We start from the raw sequence: 20,599 nt of genomic DNA on the forward strand, positions 1-20,599 counted from the left end.
CCATCCTTGTATGTCTGTTAATCATCTTTTACTCATCACTTAGCTCTTAGTTGAAACCTTATTTAAAAGATAGTTAACACATATCATTATTATATATAAATGCAAGTTTGTTTTTTCTTATAAGGGTCTTAATTAAAACACTATCTCAGTTATACACCCAAATCCTCATTATAAGACTCTTAGGTAAAATATAGGGGTTGATTTTAATTCCCAGCAGGAGAGAAGCAGGACGAGTGCTAAACACATTGAAAGGCCCAGACTTCAGGCCCAGGGTATTTTAGCTCCCGGGCCTCCTGAAATGGGCAGATAACAGCAGCTGGCTGGCGGGAGAGAGTGGAAGTTCGGGCACCTGGAGGCCGTGACTTTCCTTGTGGAGCCAGGAGGAGCACCAGTTGGGTTTTCATGACAATCCCACAGCTTCTTGGTCACTTTTTACTGATACAAGTTTTTTATTTCCCGATTTATTTTTTAAAACTGAATTCAAATTCTCAAACTACCATGGTTTGCATTCTCTCGATTATTAGTCCAGGCCTCTGGATTACTAGTCCTGTAACATAACCGCTACACTGCCGTACCCAATGTTATTTACTGACCAAACATACACTGCTTTGTCCTCACTGAGTATTTGTTGTATTTTGGCAAATGCTCAGTGGGATGGAAAGATATGGCTGGTAATCATTCTGAAGGAAGAGCAGTCAAGTCACACTCATTTGGTGTGACTTGCAAAAGATAATGTGCTCCATGGTGCATGAAGTCTAGAGGCCAAATGAAGAGACCATTTACATTTTATCCATGGGCAGAAAGAAGTGTACAAAGCCTACACTATAAAAGGAATTCAGTGAACATAAATTTACCCCAGTCCAAAATAAAAACAGGATTTTGTCAGAGTTTTCTTTTCTTCGATACATTCTTATTTTGGTTTCAAAACATAATCTATATTGATGTATCTATCACTATTAAAACTGAACAGTTCAATTTGTTTAAGTGGATCTACAGTCAGCCTCATTATTTTTTAATCTTAAATCTTACCTTTCCCAAGCAGACATTAAACTTAGGAAATCCATTGTTGGCAGTGCCACGGAGCAAGTCTTCCCAGTCTGCCCCACATCTCACCAACATCCCTACTCCACTGAAATGCATGTATTCAGGTTTCCATGGGAGGAGCTTATAAATATGAAATATAGAGAAACCAATGAAGAGAAAATAAGTTATATTTAATATTAACACAAACCCATTATTGTACTCATCGCTACAAGTCTTTGTTTCAAACCTTGCATTTTAGATTGACTGCAAAACTACTAAAGTAAATTTGGTGTCCCAAGAACATCTGGTGATTGGAAAACTTAAGTTTCCTATGTGAGTGGAGAACTGAGTGGGAGTTCAAAGGGTTAAACTTTTAAACATCGAAGTGCCGTGACGGATAGTCAAATCTATAGACAAATTCTGGTTGTCTGCAAATGTGCTAGGATGTGTACATGCAATTTCTGTGTTTAAGCATTTTCCTGTAATTATGCATTGGAGAGACATGTATCTAGGTTATAACAGTTGTTCAGGAGCCATGATCCTCTTGAAGTATTTTTGGGTTGGCAAATGTGACAGGCTTAACTCAACTCCACCATCTTAATAGCTGGAACAAGTTCAAACTGCATTGTAAAACTTTGCAATATTGTCTTTTGACAACATGGTGGTATATGTTAATTTTGAAATAAGAATTTATTGTCAATAATTGGAAACAGCTGACAGTCAACTGCAATGAAGCCATTACTCTTGTATACAAATGTTCAAATCCTTTTTGGCTATAACCCAAGCTACCAGTTGACCTATTGCCTGGAACACCTCCAAATCCCCTATTACCAGACCCAGTATAGGTCAGTTAATGTATTGCTATTAGCACATCATTGTCGAATGGGAAGGAGGCCACGTGTTGATCTTAATGAACCATAGACTGAAATTGTAATCAGAATGTTTTAATCCACATGGACTGCAGTGTTTGAAGAAGGCTCACGACCACCTTCTCAAGGGAAACTAGAAATGGGCAACAAATGCCGGCCTTGCTAGCGACACCCATATCCCAAGAATGAATTAAAACAAAAAATCCAACACACTTAATAATTAAGCTACATTCTATTTGGCTGATGATGCTTTTTATCTGATAAAAATAGTAGAACCTGCATTGGTCAATGCTTAGAAATTGATCTGTACTGGGCCAGCTAATAGGGGAATTGGAATTATACCAGGCAATTGTAGATGGTAGCAATAGATTAACTGATAGCTTGATTTGTAGTTGGAAGGTTATGGGTTTGAATTTCTTGCCAAGATTCTACTAGTCTTCCCTTCGTTGAAGGTTGTTGAAGTACCATTGATTTTATTGTAGAATCATAGAGCACAAGAGGCCATTCGGCTCATTGTGCCTGTGCCAGCTCTTTAAAAGAGGTATACAATTAGTCTCACTCCCCGGCTCTTTCCCCATAGTCCTGCAATTTTTTCCCCTTCAAGTACATATCCAATTCCCTTTTGAAAGTCAGTACTGAATCTGCTTCCACCACCCTTTCAGGTAGTGCATTGCAGATCATAATAACACACTGCATTAAAAAAAATTCTTATCTCCCCTCTGGGTCTTTTACCAATTACCTTAAATCTGTGTCCTCTGGTTACTCACCCTCCTGCCAGTGGAAACAGTTTTACCCTATTTACTCTATCAAAGCCCCTCATAATTTTGAACACCTCTATTAAATCTCCCCTTAACTTTCTCTGCTTTAAGGAGAATGATCCCAGCTTCTCTAGTGAAGTAAGTGAAGCATTTTGTGAAGTAAGAAATGTCTGTGCAGGTAGTTCTGGCCATTTTGTTGTGGAGAGTTGCCACAGTGGTATGCCTGGCTCAAGGCCAAATAAACAATCATTTTCTACTCTGGGGCCAACCAGATGGACCAACAGGTTTTTTCTGCTCCTGTATGTTCCAATATTTGTATGTATTTACCTCAAATAATATGCCAAAATTATAAGAGACAAACTTCCTGGAAAATTTACACTTCATACAATATACTATTTAAAGATTTAGACAGCCTGGGACAATGTCATAAGTTAATTAAGGATTGCCATTCGACTCATCCATTCAAAAATACCTTAAATTATCCCCCATTGTGGCATCTGGCTCTTAAATGATTGCAGGGTTTCACCTCTACTACTCTATTTGGAAATCCATTCCATGTATTGATCAGCCTTTGTATGATATCAATCCTGAATTTGTCTTTCACTAGCTTGAACCTGTGCCTCTTGTCCTAATCATGCAATTTACTCTGAAGTAATTTTCCACATTTACTTTTTCCATTCCATTACCAATTGGCCATCACATTCACATAACCATGTACTGGAAATTTATATTTCATCACTGGTTCCTGCATCAACTTCCTGCTTACCTTTCATTTTTGAGAAGCTTCATACTTGTATTGTTCCTTTCAGTAACCATGAACGTATGCAAATTATAAAAAGGGAATAACCAAAAACAGTTTCAACCAGAGTATTTTAATTATTCTCCTGCTGTCAAAAAAAACATCAATAAGGTGATAATTGCAGATCGTTATACAAATAAATATACAATGGGAATTCATACATAATTCAATTAGCATGCCTATAAAAAACAAATCCTCATTCACAAACCAGTCTGTGAGGCAGGACATTTTCCACTGTTTAATTTATGTATTGATCTGTCTCTTTGTACATTTTTGCTGGTATTTCTTTGCTAATTGATATGAGGGATGCCAACACTAGAGAATAGAACATTTTCCAACCCAGTAATAGCACTAAGGTACTTTATATCATGGGTATTTGCAACGTAAGACACTTTCTGCTCTTCTCCCAAAATATGCCTTGATCTCAGACTCAGAAGAGTACCCAATAGAATGGGGGATGTTCAAAGTCCTACTAGAGGCCTGAAAAATTGTTCAGTATGGAGTGTTCCAGGCTGCTGATTGGGAATCAACACAGATTTGTCTGCACCCCATAATTTGCATAAGCATGCACTGGAGACAGAGAAGGCCTGTACACAGTACTCAGAGTGTCAGGGTAAGTATTTTTTAAGCTTTCCAGGCAAAGAAGCACAACAGCCATGTCCCAAATCTTGATTACACTTTTCTTATAAGCCAGACTTTTGTCCTATATTATCTCTTATTCACATTTGCTTCTTTTCCTTCTGGATCCACTGAAATACCAATTCAAAAAAACAAAGTTGTTGAAACCATGGATCTATTTCTATACTTTTTTTCTTAATGTGTTTGCATTCGTGCATACAGGAATTCTATCACTGTAAGGTTGTAACTTAAGGTGTTTAGCTTATTCTTTATTTAAAAGTGCTTCATTCTTCCAATTTCTTTATTTAATTTTCTGGATTTTTCTCCTGACTCTGGTCTTCTTTGGAACTTGTATTTCACAGGGTCAGTGGACAGTTACATTCAACTCATCTTAGCACATACATCCAGACAGTCCCTCACGCCATCTAACTGTTCCTTAATGATTCTGTGGTTTATGCCTTCACTACTGTACCCAGAATTCCATTCCATGTGCTGAACACACTTTGCATGACGACTTTGCCTGACATCAATCTTTTACTAGTTTGAACTTGTGTCCTCTTGTCCTGTTGTCACAGTGCAGTTTGAAGTTCCAGATCAACATTTTCCATATTGCTTACAATTTTATAAACCTGTATAAGGTCATCTATCAGTTATCTCCTTTCAGGGATGAATAGCCCAAGTTTATCCAGTCTTTCTGCTGACATTAGGGATCAGTCTCATGGATCTTCTCTGATCTGCATCTAAGTTTTGAGTCCCCAAAAACTCGCAGGCTTTTTTTAGCACATTCCCAGCATAAGTTGGCCAGAATGCGGTACTCGGGGCAGAAAATCACCTGGGTTACGGACTACATGTTAGTTTCTGAGGTGGGTTTGTGTGCCCCAGACATTAGAGGGGCCTAAGCTCAGAGAGGGATTTCCCACATCAGGAATGCCCTCGTCTACAACCTGCTATCGACCGAGCGGCCAGTACATTGGGTTCAACTAGGGGGCTGTGCCACTTTTATCAACTAGTTTCACAGGATGGCAGTAAGGGCTAGTTTCACAAGGCTACAGTACAGGAAGACAAGAGGCCTCCTCCAGAGCTCTTTGCAGTCTTCTAAATATTAGTACATCTTATGTGGAGCACATTCTAACTTCTCCATTACTGTTCAAATGGTAACAGTAATCAGAATCAGAATCTTCTAAAAATGCTGATTTCAAATCAGCCAACATGGCTGCAGCCTCAGAAGTCCACATCTCCAATGTTGTTCAAGGAGCACCGTATTCAGATAATTAAGGTGAACTCTACGGCCACTGCCATGTTGAATACCTCCACATTTACCTCTTTCCCCCTGTGTTAAGAGACATTAATATATCTATCTTACAGGATCCTACAGAATGATACAGTGTCATCTTTCTATTACAGCAACACATCATGATGCCAATGATATCACAGAAACGAGTGACACTATTGTTCACAAAACAGCCAGATTTGATGATGTTATCAATAGCAGAGATGGTAAGTTTTAAAATTGGAATATTTAGGTAGTATCAAAAGCAAAAGTTTGCATCCTTGGGTAAAGGTATCATTGCACCAATGACGTCAGACTATTTTCCAGGTCACAATGTCTGGCTGTAATGTATACAGGAGTTTACGATATGAAACTCCATTTTTAAAACCACTTGTAATACTGAAAGCAGATATGAAACACACAGTTAAAAGTATTTGTTGTCACTGAAGCAATATTGCAAATGTAACAGTTTTATGTCAAGTGTAAAACAATTATCTTGCGAATAAGGAACAAGATGGGCTAATCAGGGCTACATTAATCCAGTCTAGCATTGTATTAATATTAGAAGGCACAATTTTTTTTTAAAGTGCTAATCATAGACCCTCTTTCCTTCATTTTGGGCAGATACGTAGTTCCTGGTACAACCCATCAAAGTAGTCACATCATTGCCACCTTGGCAGCATTCCTACAATAAGCAGACTGCTAGGGTATACATCAAAAACCAGACAGGATAATTCTAATGCTGACCCACACAATTGTACTGCTCTGTTCAAGTTCACAGTTCATTTTCTTAATTGTGAAAAGTAAACAACTGATGGAGGGGTCCAGACGGACTTCAAATTGAAAGTACAGTTATTTACATCTTTTCTTTCCTAACTTCCACTTAACTCCGAAATGATCCAAGTGTTGGTACTCAGGATGCAGCTTAGACTGAAGATGTTTAAGTTGACAATAAAGTACCATATTTTCTCTTCATGAGTTTTTGGGGCAAGGAAGCCATAAACTCTTGGATTTGCAACTTTGTGACTGGGCACTTGATTATGATCAATTGCCCTGATATATAAAACATACTCCCAAGTTCACAGGTCATAAAATATGCAGGAAAGCCCAACTTTTACTACATAAATACAGTACTGTATTAATTCGAGCTAGAGTACTATTATAAATGGCTCGCTTGAAAAGCATAAAGCATTATCAGTTTATGAAAGCATCAAATGACAAATTATTCAAAAATAACAGAGCTACATGTAAGTACAATGAACCTGGTGCTCCTAGATCACAAACTATTGTTGGTCTTTGCTAATGCTGGTTGAACCAGCTGCTAGGAGATGACAATTCACCTACATTCCCACAACGCCATTCTATGGTGCAAAAGTTGGTGTCTGAATGGTGTCAATGTACCACCAATTGTTTTGGTAGATTTAAAATGTTTTCCTAAGCTCCCCAATAGCTCAGTGTGTAAATGCAGCAAGTGGTGTGCTGCTATGCAATAGAGACAAGAGGTTCACTCCCTAATCAGTACTGATCCCATCAGGAACAGCAGTAGGAGTGCTACAATTGGCCTTGGTATCCCCTGGGCTAGGAAGAGAAAAAAAACTGACAAGGTTCCACTCGTTTTGGCTATCTCAGTCATCCTGCTGGAAAGTTTATGGGTTACAGATGAAGGCAGGATTGGGCCTAGTTGTGTAGACTCCATAGTTGAATATTTTGCTGATCTTCAAGGCTGGATTTTCCTTTTCCCACCCCAGGAGGGTTGGGTAGGGACTTCCACCTGCTGCAGTGACTTCGCCATGACCCCGGCCCAGTTTCCTGGGTCAGGGGTCATTCAGTATATTGGGCAGGCTCCTGGCAGAATCCCCGCTAGCAAGCAGGTGCCCACCACTGGCAAGCTGGAGAATTCGGGCAGCGCTGCAGTCCCCGAAGAGTTGGAGCACCTCTGAAAGGGAACATAGGGCCCTGAAGATCAAAGGACAACTTGAATATTAGGCCTCAGGCTGATCCGAGGCCTAACAAAGGTTAGATTTAGGATCTGAGGGGAGGCTCACTATGGACCCTGTCCCTCTAAAAAGGCCATCAGCAGACCTTTCACCACTGCCTTAGAGATTACTGCCACTCCCTGGGGGCTGGCGGAGCACGACTGGAAGGCAGGGAAGTGGGATGAGTTGCTAGGCCCTGCCTCCCTGCCACCATTTACCATGAATGTTTAGGTTCACCCTTTAGAATGAAGCACTGAATATTAATGTCCTGTCACTACAACATATATTCATGAAGCATTCTAAACATATCTAAGGGCGGACAGGACATTCATTCCGAAAATCTCGCCAAACCCGATGAACAGGCAGTCACACCCATTGACCTGGTATAGCGAGTAAGATCAGTTAGAGAGAGAGAGCAGAAATGATGACACCATTACGACACCAACTTTTTCTCTATTCTGATTCCTTGAATTTAACATCGAAGTGCAAAAAACTGGATATGGAAGTCTGATCAAACTCATGAGCCCCGATTTTAATCTAACTCACCCGGTGCGAATGGGGTGGGTTCAGCTCAGGTGAACATTTTGCACCTGATCCAATTTTACTCTCCAATGACTTCTACCCACTCAGTTCCTGCCAGGCATATTAGGTTAAATCGAGGTTATAGTTTCAGGTTCCGAGATTGAACTATTGATGTCCGCCATAAAGACAATTCCTTTTTTTTCCAATTGGTGTATTTTTTTGATGCTGGATTGTTCTTGGAAATCGTTCAAAATTAATATTATCAAGAAAATTATATTACTGGCACCATTTTGGATCCTTCCTGTCCTCTCCAACTCCCAAAGACACCCCTGATTTGGCTCTATATTTGCCTACAGGAGATTCACTTGTATTGACAGAAATTGCTGATGGGACAGCAACTTTAAATTTGAACGTTGTGTTAAACATACTTTGATATCCCATACATTGAAGGACTGTGGTAATGCCGGGCTTCATTACCCCAATAATAAGCCTGCATTTTAACTCAGTATTGTGCCCCCTCCACACCAACCATTCTATTTTTATTCTTCACGTACATAAATGTGCTAAACAAGTCCCCTGTCCATCTTCACAAGCCCAAAGCAGTTTTCCATACTGCCAAATGTTTTGATCTGGCTTTTGTGGAGTCTCCTTTACAAATGATCCTGTGTCACTAGGACAAGTCAATATTTTCATATTCACCATGGTCGGAGTCATCTAATTCAATACCAGGAACTAGATTGTAGTAGTTTGTTGACTTATCCATATACAGCCTTTGACGATCTGCCTCTTGTAGCTCCTCTGTGACACTCACCCGTTCTGGCTCAGCAAGGACCTCCTCTATAGCCTCTTCTTCTTCCATTTTATTATTAGACATATTAAGATAGATCTCATCAACACGTGTGATTGAGTCAACAGAACCACTGGGCTTTATTTCCACCTCTTCATACAAGTCACGGTTACTCCCTAGCAATGCTGTTGAGGGGCGTAACATGAGCTGATTTCTGGCTAGGAGGCTGTTTTCATGTCCTGTGGGGATGGGCGTTGTCTCCGGAGTCCTACACATTATATAGTGATGGTCGCCCACATCTGTAAAGCCAGATTTCTCGATGGTGCAAATGTGGTTGTCTTGTCTAATAGCTTTAAAATCAGACCTTCTTCTCCTGCAGCAGTACCAACACAGCACCAAAGCAAGAATCGAGATCAATGGCAAGCAAATGAAGAGAGCAGTGAGACCATGGGACCTGCAGATATCTGAGCGATGAATGTCTAAGATATTCAGACCTTCTGGGAGTTTTGGTGTGTAGCACATAAGCACATTTTCTGATTCACTGATGCTTACGTTTACAGTAAAATATTTTGCCAACCCATCATACAAGGCACATGTACACTGCAAGGTGTTATTAAAAAGAAACAATTTCACAAGGCTTGGTTTAAAGACACTCGGAGGTATGGAAATCAAACTGTTGGAGTCCAGGTACAGCTCCTGTATCTGGTCCGAAGCCTCTAAAATACTCTCTGGCAACTCTTGAAGGTGGTTTTCCTCCAGGTGAAGGATCTTTAAGCTGGGTGCATTTGTTAAGAAGTTAGAAGGTAATCGGTCTAATTGATTGTGGTCCAGGTATAGGACCGCCAGAGAGCTTGGGTTTTCATCCACATCATAGATCTCAGATATGTTACAACTTGACAGGTCTAGGACCTCGATTCCTGTCAGGTTAGCAAAGACATTCCATTGAAGGGCACCAATGGAAGAACCACTGAAGTTTAAGCAACATTGTTCTCTCACCTGGCTAAACTTAAAGGTCCTGAAATCAAGATTGCCATCACACTTGCAGACTCCATTTGCAGCCCCTGGACCCCAAACAGATGCTAGTAGTAGAATCCACTGCTGGAGCAATTTCCATGGCCTTGGACCTGAGAAAAACAGATCAGCATATGGTCAAATGACAGGAGTATCACAGAAAAAAAAAGCCAGGAGTGCGCGTAACAGAGTGCCTGCTGCTTTCTTCAATAAATAGGCTAAATCCGGTTGATAAGTTAATAAAGTCTTTATTCAAGCCTAAAAAGACAACAAAACCCAAAACAACTTAGCTTGCCCTGACCCTTCTTCTGGCCCTGGATCCCATTCCCAGCAGGTTTGGCCTGATAAGGAAGCCCACTCAGGCCTCAGGTTAAAATAGCAGATCAGGCCCCGATGACATTATTGGAGTCCAATCTGCATATTTAAAGAGGACCCCACTGGCTTCCAGCGAATGTGCTTACCGCCTTGCAATTTAAAATTTCAGCCAGCCAGTTGTGGGTGGGAAAGGTATGGGTTAAGTGCCTCGCCCCATTTTAAATGCCCCCCTGCCAGATTTTTGCCTTCAGCTGGGAAATGCTATATGGCACAAGAGCAACCTGAATGAGTGAAGGGAAAAATTACAAAAGTATAATTTTAATATAAAGGCACATGAAGATCACAGCTTCAAAACCACCAAAATCAACCTCACTACTAGAAAGCATAACTTTCTGCCACCATCTCTCCTTTTACTAATCTAACATCATTGTGATGCCACAGCTTAGGCTGTTCTAAATTGTGAACACCATCCCATTATCTTCTTTGTAATTCATGGTGTTTGAAGTGCTTTGGAACATGTCTGAGAGATGTGATAAGATGCCATATGAATCCAACTGGTTCTTTTCTTTTTCCACCATTCCCTGCAGAATGACAGTAACATAAAAATGTATTTTTTATGCTACAGTATTTTTTTTGTTTCAAAGTTGGTTAATTCAAATTACTGGATAATTCATTTTTTTTCACACGCAAAATGACTGAATTCTTAGTAGACTGTACACGTGTGCACTGACCATAGCGTTGAATTATTTTATACATGGTTCTCTTTCATGGCCCATGCTTCTATCTCTCCTTTTAGGCTATCTTTCCTCATGCCAGCACTTTCTACCAATTACATTAATTTCTTGATTATTTGTAGTTTTAAAAAAAATAAAACTTTGTCCTTTGTTTCCTGCTATTCTATGATGCCTGCCTGGTCTTTCAAACACAGCACAGCAAGTCTGCATCATGGAGCACAAACCAGTCCAAAACCATGATAAGTCCCTAGATAAGACAATATACCGCCTCAATCTATTTATATTATAAGAAGGATTGTGTCGATGTGTCTGGAGTTCATCCATGTGAGCCATATCTTTGGTGTGCAATAGCCCTGTGACTAGTTAACAGGGAGCCATCAAATGCCAGTACTACAATCGCCAGCCTCTGCTGAACATCAGTCCCTGTGTTCTACTCCTCTGCCTTGGTGCTCACTTGACTCAGGTCCCAGCCTCCCCGTTTCTTCCCAGGTCTCAGGCTTCAGCCCCACTCTCTCCCAGGCTAGCCCAATTCAGTTTCTGGTCAATGGTAACCCCCTGGATGTTGATGGCGGGGGACTCTGCGATGACGTGCCATTGAAGGTGAAATGGAGATGGCTAGGCTTTTGAAATCGTCATTATCTGGCACTTATGAACGCAAATATTACCTGCCACTTGTCAGCCCAAGCCTGGATGTTATTCATGTTCTACTGTCGGCTGGCATGGACTGCTTCATTATTAGAAAAGTTGTGAATGGAGGTGATTACTGTGTCCTTGTCAGTGTACATCCCCACTCCTGACCTTATTGGGGGGTGGAGGGGGGGTCATTGATGAAGCAGCTGAAGGTGGTTGAGCGCAGGATGCTTCCCTGGGGAACTCTTGCAGCACTGTCCTGGGGCTGTAATGACTGGCCTCCAACACCCACAATCATCTTCCTTTATATCAGGTATGACTCCAGCCACTGGAGGGTTCTCCCTTTGACCCCCATTGACTTCAGTTTTACTCAGGCTCCTTGGAGCTGATGGTCTTCCTGCAGCCAATAAAAGAACTGCTGTAAGACATCCTTGCTCTTGAATGAAAGGGAAATCGTGTTTGACAAACCTACTGGAGTTTTTTGAGGATGTAACTAGTAGAATAGATAAGGGGAAACCAGTGGATGTGGTTTATTTGGATTTTCAGAAGGCCTTTGATAAAGTCCCACATAAGAGGTTAGTGTGCAAAATTAAAGCACATGGGATTGGGGGTAATATACTGGCATGGATTGAAAATTGGTTAACAGACAGGAAACAGAGAGTAGGAATAAATGGGTCTTTTTCGGGGTGGCAGGCGGTGACTAGTGGGGTACCGCAGGGATCAGTGCTTGGGCCCCAGCTATTCACAATATATATCAATGATTTGGATGAGGGAACCAAATGTAATATTTCCAAGTTTGCATTCGACACAAAACCAGGTGGGATCGTGAGTTGTGAGGAGAATGTAATGAGGCTTCAAGACGATTTAGACAAGTTGAGTGAGTGGGCAAATACATGGCAGATGCAGTATAATGTCGATAAAGGTGAAGTTATCCACTTCGGAAGGAAAATGAAAGGCAGAGTATTATTTAAATGGTGATAGATTGGGGAATGTTGATGTACAAAGAGACCTGGGTGTCCTTGTACACCAGTCACTGAAAGCAAACATGCAGATGCAGCAAGCAGTTAGGATGGCAAATGGTATGTTGGTCATCATTGCAAGAGGATTTGAGTACAGGAGCAAGGATGTCTTACTGCAGTTATACAGGGCCTGGTGAGACCACACCTGGAGTATAGTGTGCAGTTTAGGTCTCCTTACCTAAGAAAGGATATACTTGCCATAGAGGGAGTGCAGCGAAGGTTCACCAGACTGATCCCTAGGATGGCAGGACTGTCATATGAGGAAAGATTGGGTCGACTAGGCCTGTATTCACTTGAGTTTAGAAGAATGAGAGGGGATCTCATTGAAACATATAAAATTCTGATAGGGCTAGACGGACTGGATGCAGGGAGGATGTTTCCCCTGGCTGGGGGGTCCAGAACGAGGGGTTACAGTCTCAGGATACGGGGTAGGACATTTAGGACTGAGATGAGGAGAAATTTCTTCACCCAGAGGGTGGTGAACCTGTGGAATTCTCTACCACAGAAGGCTGTGGAGGCCAAGTCACTGAATATATTTAAGAAGGAGCTAGATAGGTTTCTAGACACAAAAGGCATCAAGGGGTATGGGGAGAGAGCGGGAATATGGTATTGAGATAGAGGATCAGCCATGATCATATTGAATGGCAGAGCAGACTCGAAGGGCCGAACGGCCTATTTCTGCTCCTATTTTCTATGTTTCTATGCTCCAGTGGCAGCAGCAACGCCATAAGATATCAACTAGACTTCTTAAATTTAAACTTATAATTTAGCCAACAAGATACACCACACTGTGGAAAAATAAACCACTGAATAATTTTGCCCCACCTAACTCAGTCATTTTACATGTTTGTCAGTTATGCATCAATTAGTGCTTTTTTGGGGGTAAATCAGAGTAGAACAGTGTTTTTATCCTCTATATAAACTTTTTTGTTGGGGAATGGGGGTGGAATGATGTTTCCATTAGGTCTGATCCTGTCTGCACACACTGGTCCAATTCAGTACAAAATGGATTGTTTTGCAACTTTCCTGAAACTAGAAAAATGCTTTCTTTTTTTTAAAAACACAAATAATATTGTTTGAGTATATCAAATCCTTTGTGTGACTCCAACTTTAATAACAGTATGATAAGGGGCCTGATAATAATAGCATATTGAATAAAACCTTCCTTATCTAAGTCCAGCTCCCATTAGGAATTTCATCTGTACCCACACCCTTTCCTGAGGCCTAGAAAGGCATTGACGTGTGTATTTCCTGTAATAAACTATTATATGCAGTTTGAGCAATTCACTAAAGAAAAAGAAACTGTAACAAGGAAATTGTGCATAAATTGGAGCTGGTTATGTTCGACTATTTTAGTGACCTACAAGTTAAAATCATTTCAACACTCTTTAAGGTGTCACAGAGGAGACTTTACCAGGTTTACATAGAGTATACAATAGACCCTAGAAATATTTTTACTTTTCTAATTTATTTCACATTTTATTCTTGTAGCCAATTTTAGGTCTCATGTCCTACATGATGGTTACAGAGAGGACAGGCAGATGACCTGTTGGTAGTCATCTACCTAACCTGCTCTGTTCAATTTGCCTGGGAGCAGCTCGATCTTGGATTGTTTCTTCCTTCCCCATGGGGAAACTCCTGTTCTCTATTTAGTACTTCCCCCTGGTAGCAACAGCAGAGATGGTGGATTTTCTAATGTGGGCATTTCTGTAGGAGGAATGGTGAACCTTGGACTTTGCCTGTGCCCCATGCATCTGTCCACATCCAAACCTCTGGGTTTCTCTCATTACAATAATGCAGGCACTTGGCCTGAAATTCTCCTACCACAAGGGGTTTGCACTTGCAGGGGAGGAGGAATTTGTGTAAGCAATGTAAGGTGCTGCAGCAGCTATTTAAAGATAAGCAACCAAATGTTGGATATCAAAAATAATTGTATGCAAAAAAATTATCTTGATACAAAATTGATTGCTTGGCAAAAATAATTGGATGGAACCAAGTATCTGGATGATAAAAAAACAATGGAGAAAACAAAATGTGGTAAACTGAGTCTCTGGGCAAATGATAGATGGCAAGGTGGAGATACTGCTACAAAAGGTGAGTCTCTCCCTTCTCTATCTCTGTAACCTCCTCCAGCCCTACATCCCTTCAAGATCTCTGCGCTCCTCCAATTCTGGCCTCTTGCACATCCCTAATTTTCTTCGCTCCACCATCGACAGCCATACCTTCAGCTGCCTAGGCCCTAACCTCTGGAAATCCCTCCCTAAATCTCTCTGCCTCTCTACCACTCTGTCCTCCTTTAAGAGGCCCCTTAAAACCTACCTCTTTGATAAGAACATAAGAAATAGGAGCAGGAGTAGGCCAGATGGCCCCTCGAGCCTGCTCTGCCATTCAATAAGATCATGGCTGATCTTCAACCTCAACTCTACTTTCCCGCCCGATCCCCATATCCCTTGATTCCCTTAGAGTCCAAAAATCTATCAATCTCAGTCTTGACTATATTCAATGACTGAGTATCCACAGTCTTCTGAGGTACAGAATTCCAAAGATTCAAACCCTCTGAGTGAAGAAATTTCTCCTCATCTCAGTCCTAAATGGCCAACTCCTTATCCTGAGACTATGCCCCCTAGTTCTAGACACTCCAGCCAGGGGAAACAGCATCTCAGCATTTACCCTCTCAAGCCCTCTCAGAATCTTTTATGTTTCAATGAGATCACTTCTCATTCTTCTAAACTCCAGACAGTATAGGCCCATTCTACTCAATAAAGCTTAATAAAGCTTTTGGTCACTTGTCCTAATATCTCCTTATGTGGCTCAGTGTCAAATTTTGCTTGATAACACTCCTGTGAAGTGCCTTGGGACATTTTATTATGTTAAAGGTGCTATATAAATACAAGTTGTTGTTGTTACATGGAGAGTTGCCATGTTTGGCACATTAGGATAACCAGTCCAGACAAGAACAGTGTAGCATGCCTAGCAAGAAGTGGGAACAATGTTCAATACTGTGTACAATACCTGCAGGTTCTGAGAAATGATGCAGAAAAATATGGTAAACCTTAAGAATGCTTTCAATCTAAGGCTATCCAACAGTACCATTTACTAAATAGATGGCCCAAGTATACACGCCATAAAATGTTACCTGTCAACCTGCTATACATTTACTGCTGACCCATGCAAAGCCCTCAGCTCTTTCATTGCTTATCATGCATACCTGTACTCTAGCAGGGCCATCAATCAAGCTGCCACTTTCAACTGAAACCTTTGACACACTAACATTATAAAAGAGATTCACATAAAAAATCAATGTAACGCAACCTATCTGCATAATGTGTTGTTGGTTACTGACACCAACAGGATGGATTCTAGGTTAGGACATGTCTGTCAGCATATGTATATCTTGGAACCAGCATTCGAACATAAGTCCCTCTTCTGTCATTGTTGGCCTAGAAGAGCAGCCCATCAGTGCTGCAAATGGCCCAGGATAAGATGGCACCCCTAAAGCACCTTGTGTCCCTCTCATCAATGATTGCAAGCACCAACACAGCCTGGAGGATGCAATTAGTGAGCTTGAGGAGGTATCTCTGGGTAAGTCATAATGCAGAGGCGAAGAGGTGTAAGTGGTGGTGCCAGAGGATGTGCAGCAATCTGTGTGCCATCAGTAATGGCCTGTAAAAAAAGAACATGCATATATTTAGCACCCTTCACAACCTCAGGACCTCCCAAAGCACTTTACAGCCAATTAAGTACTTTTGAGGTGTTGTCACTGTTGTAATGTAGGGACATGCAGCAGCCAAATTGTGCAAAAAGCAATGAGATAAATAACCAGATAATCTGTTTTAGTGATATTGGTTGAGGAATAAATATATTTTTGTTGGTGGTGGTTGAGTGATAAATATTGGCCAGGACACTGGGAGAACTCTCCTGCTGTTCGTCAAATAGTGCCATGGGATATTTTACATCCACCTGAGAGGAAAAACAGAGCCACAGTTTAATGTCTCATCTGAAAGACAGCACCTTGAACCATGTGGCACTCCCTCAGTGCTGCACTGGAATGTCAGTTTACATTATGTGCTCAAGTCTCTAGGGTGGTGCTTGAATCCACAACCTTCTGACTCAGAGGTGAGATTGTTACCACATATAGCACAAGGCTGATACTTGCACTGAAATGTAGTGTGGTGAAATTAGGGCTGCTGTCTCATGTTCCTGTTCAATCAATGGTTCGATACATCTGTGGACAGCAAATTGACATGCTTAATGAGATGACTGTGAATATTCAAATACTTTCATATTTGACACCAAGTGTACTTTGCTCATATAAGAACAATGGGGATTGCAGTTTGTTTTCAATTGCTTTTCAGTTATAGTGCATAGAATCATAGAAAGGTTACAGCACAGAAGGAGGCCATTCGGCCCATTGAGTCCATGCCGGCTCTATGCATGAGCAATCCAACTAGTCCCACTCCCCGCCCTGTCCCCGTAGCCCTGCAAATATTTTCCTTTCAAGTACTTATCAAGTTCCCTTTTGAAGGCCACAATTGAATCTGCCTCCACCACTCCCTCAGGCAATGCATTCCAGATCCTAACCACTCGCTGTGTAAAAAAGTTTGTCCTCATGTCACCTTTGCTTCTTTTGCCAATCACCTTAAATCTATGTCCTCTGGTTCTTGACCCTTCCGCCAATGGGAACAGATTCTCTCTATCAATTCTGTTTAGACATTTCATGATTTTAAATACCTCTATCAAATCTCCTCTCAATCTTCTCTGTTCCAAGGAGAACAACCCCAGCTTCTCCAGTCTATCCACATAACTAAAGTCCCTGGAATAATTCTAGTAAATCTTTTCTGCACCCTCTCTAAGGCCTTCACATCTTTCCTGAAGTGCGGTGCCCAGAGCTGGACACAATACTCCAGTTGTGGTCGAACCAGTGTTTTATAAAGGTTCATCATGACTTCCTTGCTTTTGTACTCTATGCCCCTATTTATAAAGCCCAAGACTCCGTATGCTTTTTTAACCGCTTTCTCAACCTGCCCTGCCACCTTCAATGATTTGTGCACATATACCCCCAGATCTCTCTGTTCCTGCACCCCTTTTAGAGTTGTGCCCTCTAGTTTATATTGCCTCTCCTCGTTTTTCCTACCGAAATGTATCACTTTGCATTTTTCTGCATTAAATTTCACCTGCCGTATGTCCGCCCATTTCACCAGCCTGTCTATATCTTCTTGAAGTCTATCACTATCCTCCTCACTGTTCACTACACTTCCAAGTTTTTCATGATATATAGTTTACATGTACCCTGTGTAACTACATTTCAGAGTACCTCACGGACATGCCAAGCAGCCAGTTCCGTAGATTGGCGGCTGCATTTTGGAGTACTGATAAAGTTGCTGATGTGTTGCTTGGTCTATGTAGAGGATGTTGTCAAGGTGTTAGTTTTTCAGGGATTGCAGCTTTAAGCGTGATTTAAGTGGACTTAAATGTGGGATCCCAGAAAGCTTCAGGCAGACAAAGTTGGTACAGTACTGAGGAGACAAGTCACTAGTGAAAAGTCCGAATAAGCAAATTTCATTGTGTTGTAAAGGTCATAGTTGTTAGCCAATGCTGACTTGCTCCTTGTGAGCCGATCTCCGCTTTTCAGACCCAACTTTTGTTTTGTCGCTGTGATTTGCATGTAACCAGACACAAAAGTTCAAGTCACTACCAAAGTCACCACCAGTGAATCCATATAGAACGCACACTGCAGTCGATCAGCAATAAAAAAAAGGTTTTATATCTTCCAAAGGGATTTCAGTAAAAGTGTTTCATTTTCCTATGGAGATAGGATCAGTTAGTTATTACTTATGCTTGGGAACAAATTTAAAGGGGAACTTGTTTGTTTGGACTGCAGGGTTCAGTTTTCCGGGAACAACCAAAATCTCTTGTCTCGGACTTCCCATGGTGCAACACTGCAGTTATACCTGCAGCAGGGTGAACCTCATCCAAACCAATTCTTGCATCTTTATCTTAAAACTATGATGAAAATAATGAATTTGTAGCAACATCAATTGCAAGATTTACTAAATTACAACAGCGACTACACTTCAAAAGTACTTCATTGGCTGTTTCCACGGCATTCTCCGCACCCGAGTGGCCGTGGAGAGGGAGCTTGAGGCTTTCCGCAAACGGTGGGCACCACAGGGACTGGAGTGCATCCTTGACCAGTATAATAACATTATTATTTGACTTTATTTATTATTTGATTTTGATTCGCTTAAAAAAAGAAAAAAAAACTTAATTGGCTATAAAGAGCTTTGTTACATCCTGAGGTCATGAAAGGCGCTATATATAAATGCAAGTCTTTCTTTTCTTTCAAGAACTTTTACAGTGATAAGATCACCCTTGAATCTTATGAAGACAAGCTGACTGGTTGTTCTCAGTCCCACTTGTTCCTTGTTTTCTTCTTTAAAAGACTGGTCTGAGGCATCCTGGGAGCAGTTATTATTGTCAATACACACCACTCCCCCCGTTATGACATCGGGGAGCTGGAGATAAACAACCCCCCTCCACACTAAGGATGGTCGCTGCAGGTTGGTTTCTTAAAACGTCTCTTCCCGGGCTATCTCTCACTTTACAGTTTTAAACCACAAAGCATAAGTACAAACGGGTGCCAGTAAGTGTAGAGTTGGCTATTTATTTCAGATTGTGTTACAATCCAGGCGAATGCAGTTTTCCTCACTGTAATTCACTACAGTTTTACGGTCGGTAAATCTAGCCTTCACACAGATTGCAACCCCTTGAATTTATTACCATTACAACAGCGCCAATGTGGGCGGAGATTTCAAGCTATCTACATAAAGGACGACAAATGACAAGCCGTTTCCTGGACTACAGGGTAAACACTTCCATTTACTTTACAAAATAAAAAAAAATCCCGAACTAAACAACCGAGCAGTCTGCGGCACCGAGTGAGGCCATCAAGATTCTGATAATAAGAGCAGAAAACTGGCCTCGGCTCTCCTTCGTAAAATGTAGACTTTCCAAACCAACCAACTATGGATATATTAATATTCATTACAACAATAATAATTTGAAGAGGCAATCCTTCAGTGGCTTGGTGCAGATTAAAAAAACTATTTGGAACGTGTCTCGTCAGTTTCTGTCAAGAAGTAAAATAGTTTTCAATATTTGTCCCAAATTTACTCAGAAAAGCCAAACGATCCCACTCTGTATATTAGTTCTTCATACTGGACTTTCCCCCAATTCTCTCCTACAGTCTGGTCACTTCCCCATTGCCGATAAGTCTCAAACACACCCATCCCCAAATCTAAAACCTCGACATCCGTGTTTACCTACAAAATTAAACACCTCGCCAAAGTAATGCAAGAAATATCTAACCCCGCAATGGGATCGCGTGCATTGAACATTTCTGTTCATTCAATGGAACAGTCACGGTTTCAGGAGTCCTTCCCAGTAGATTTCAATGTGAGAATTTATAATTTTTCGAGAGTAGCCCGGGCTTGCACTCAATATATATTTATTTTACTGGCGATCTTTTTTTAATATCGCTACTTTATTTAAATAATTGCAAGTTTCAATCCCGGGCCACCATATTCGGTATTTATTGTTACTAAGTTAAAGAAACAATAAGATCAATCACGGAAAGGTTTTCTTTCCAAACCCAAGGTCACTACTTACCTTTAGTGCCTCTGCCGGATTCCCCCATTCCTACTGAAGACAAGTTTAGACAGAAGCGGTCTCACTTTTTAAAATCTGAGTAGTTCTTGTTCTACTGGTTGCAGCTTCACATCCTGATTTTAAAATATATGTATTACGATGGATTTCCTGATCAATTGATGTGGGTGTGTCGATCACGGTGGTTGAAGGTTTGGGAGGGTGCCGTTCAGTCCCTCTCCTTCGCTCTCCACTGTGAAACTCTCTTGAAAGTGACCAGGTAAGAAATGGAACAAACACACTGACATCAGCCAGCAATAGCCTCGGGATCCTTAACTCCCTTCCTCCCCCCGCCCCGGTATCTGCTCTAGGGAGACACCTACAGTCAGAGCTCGGGTTATTCTAAGGACGCAGAACACCACGGTATTATTAATTGATCATATATTTATGGCAATGAAACGTCTGTCACCTAGCTAAAATGAGTTTCAAGTCTTGCCTCGTATCCTCCCCTAATTCTGAACTGCTGCTATGAAGTACAGAGTGGCAGATAGCATAGGAACAGGAGTAGGCCATTCAGCACCTCAAGCTTGTTCCACCATTCAACCAGATCACGGCTGATCTGTG

General features: G+C 41.2%; 1 protein-coding gene across 1 annotated transcript; it reads right to left on the reverse strand.

The window, feature by feature from the left end:
* Positions 1–3,504: 3,504 nt before the first annotated feature.
* On the reverse strand, positions 3,505–20,318 carry si:ch211-106k21.5 (toll-like receptor 3). Its single transcript, XM_067990084.1, has 2 exons — positions 20,000–20,318; positions 3,505–9,746 (listed from the first exon to the last, which is right to left on the reverse strand). The coding sequence occupies exons 1-2, from the start codon at positions 20,025–20,027 to the stop codon at positions 8,506–8,508; spliced, it is 1,269 nt and encodes a 422-aa protein (XP_067846185.1). The 5' UTR covers positions 20,028–20,318; the 3' UTR covers positions 3,505–8,505.
* Positions 20,319–20,599: the final 281 nt, after the last annotated feature.

The sequence above is a fragment of the Heptranchias perlo genome, chromosome 9 (genome assembly GCF_035084215.1).
Source record: "Heptranchias perlo isolate sHepPer1 chromosome 9, sHepPer1.hap1, whole genome shotgun sequence".
In the NCBI taxonomy this organism is placed as follows: domain Eukaryota; kingdom Metazoa; phylum Chordata; class Chondrichthyes; order Hexanchiformes; family Hexanchidae; genus Heptranchias; species Heptranchias perlo.

What these genes read in the sequence shown, in the direction of transcription:
- si:ch211-106k21.5 (XM_067990084.1), bottom strand. Translation starts at nt 20,027, where the DNA reads ATGGGGGAATCCGGCAGAGGCACTAAAG. An exon ending in ATCCGGCAGAGGCACTAAAG is followed by an intron (nt 9,747 to 19,999) that starts GTAAGTAGTGAC and finishes TGTTTTTCTCAG; the next exon opens with GTCCAAGGCCATGGAAATTG.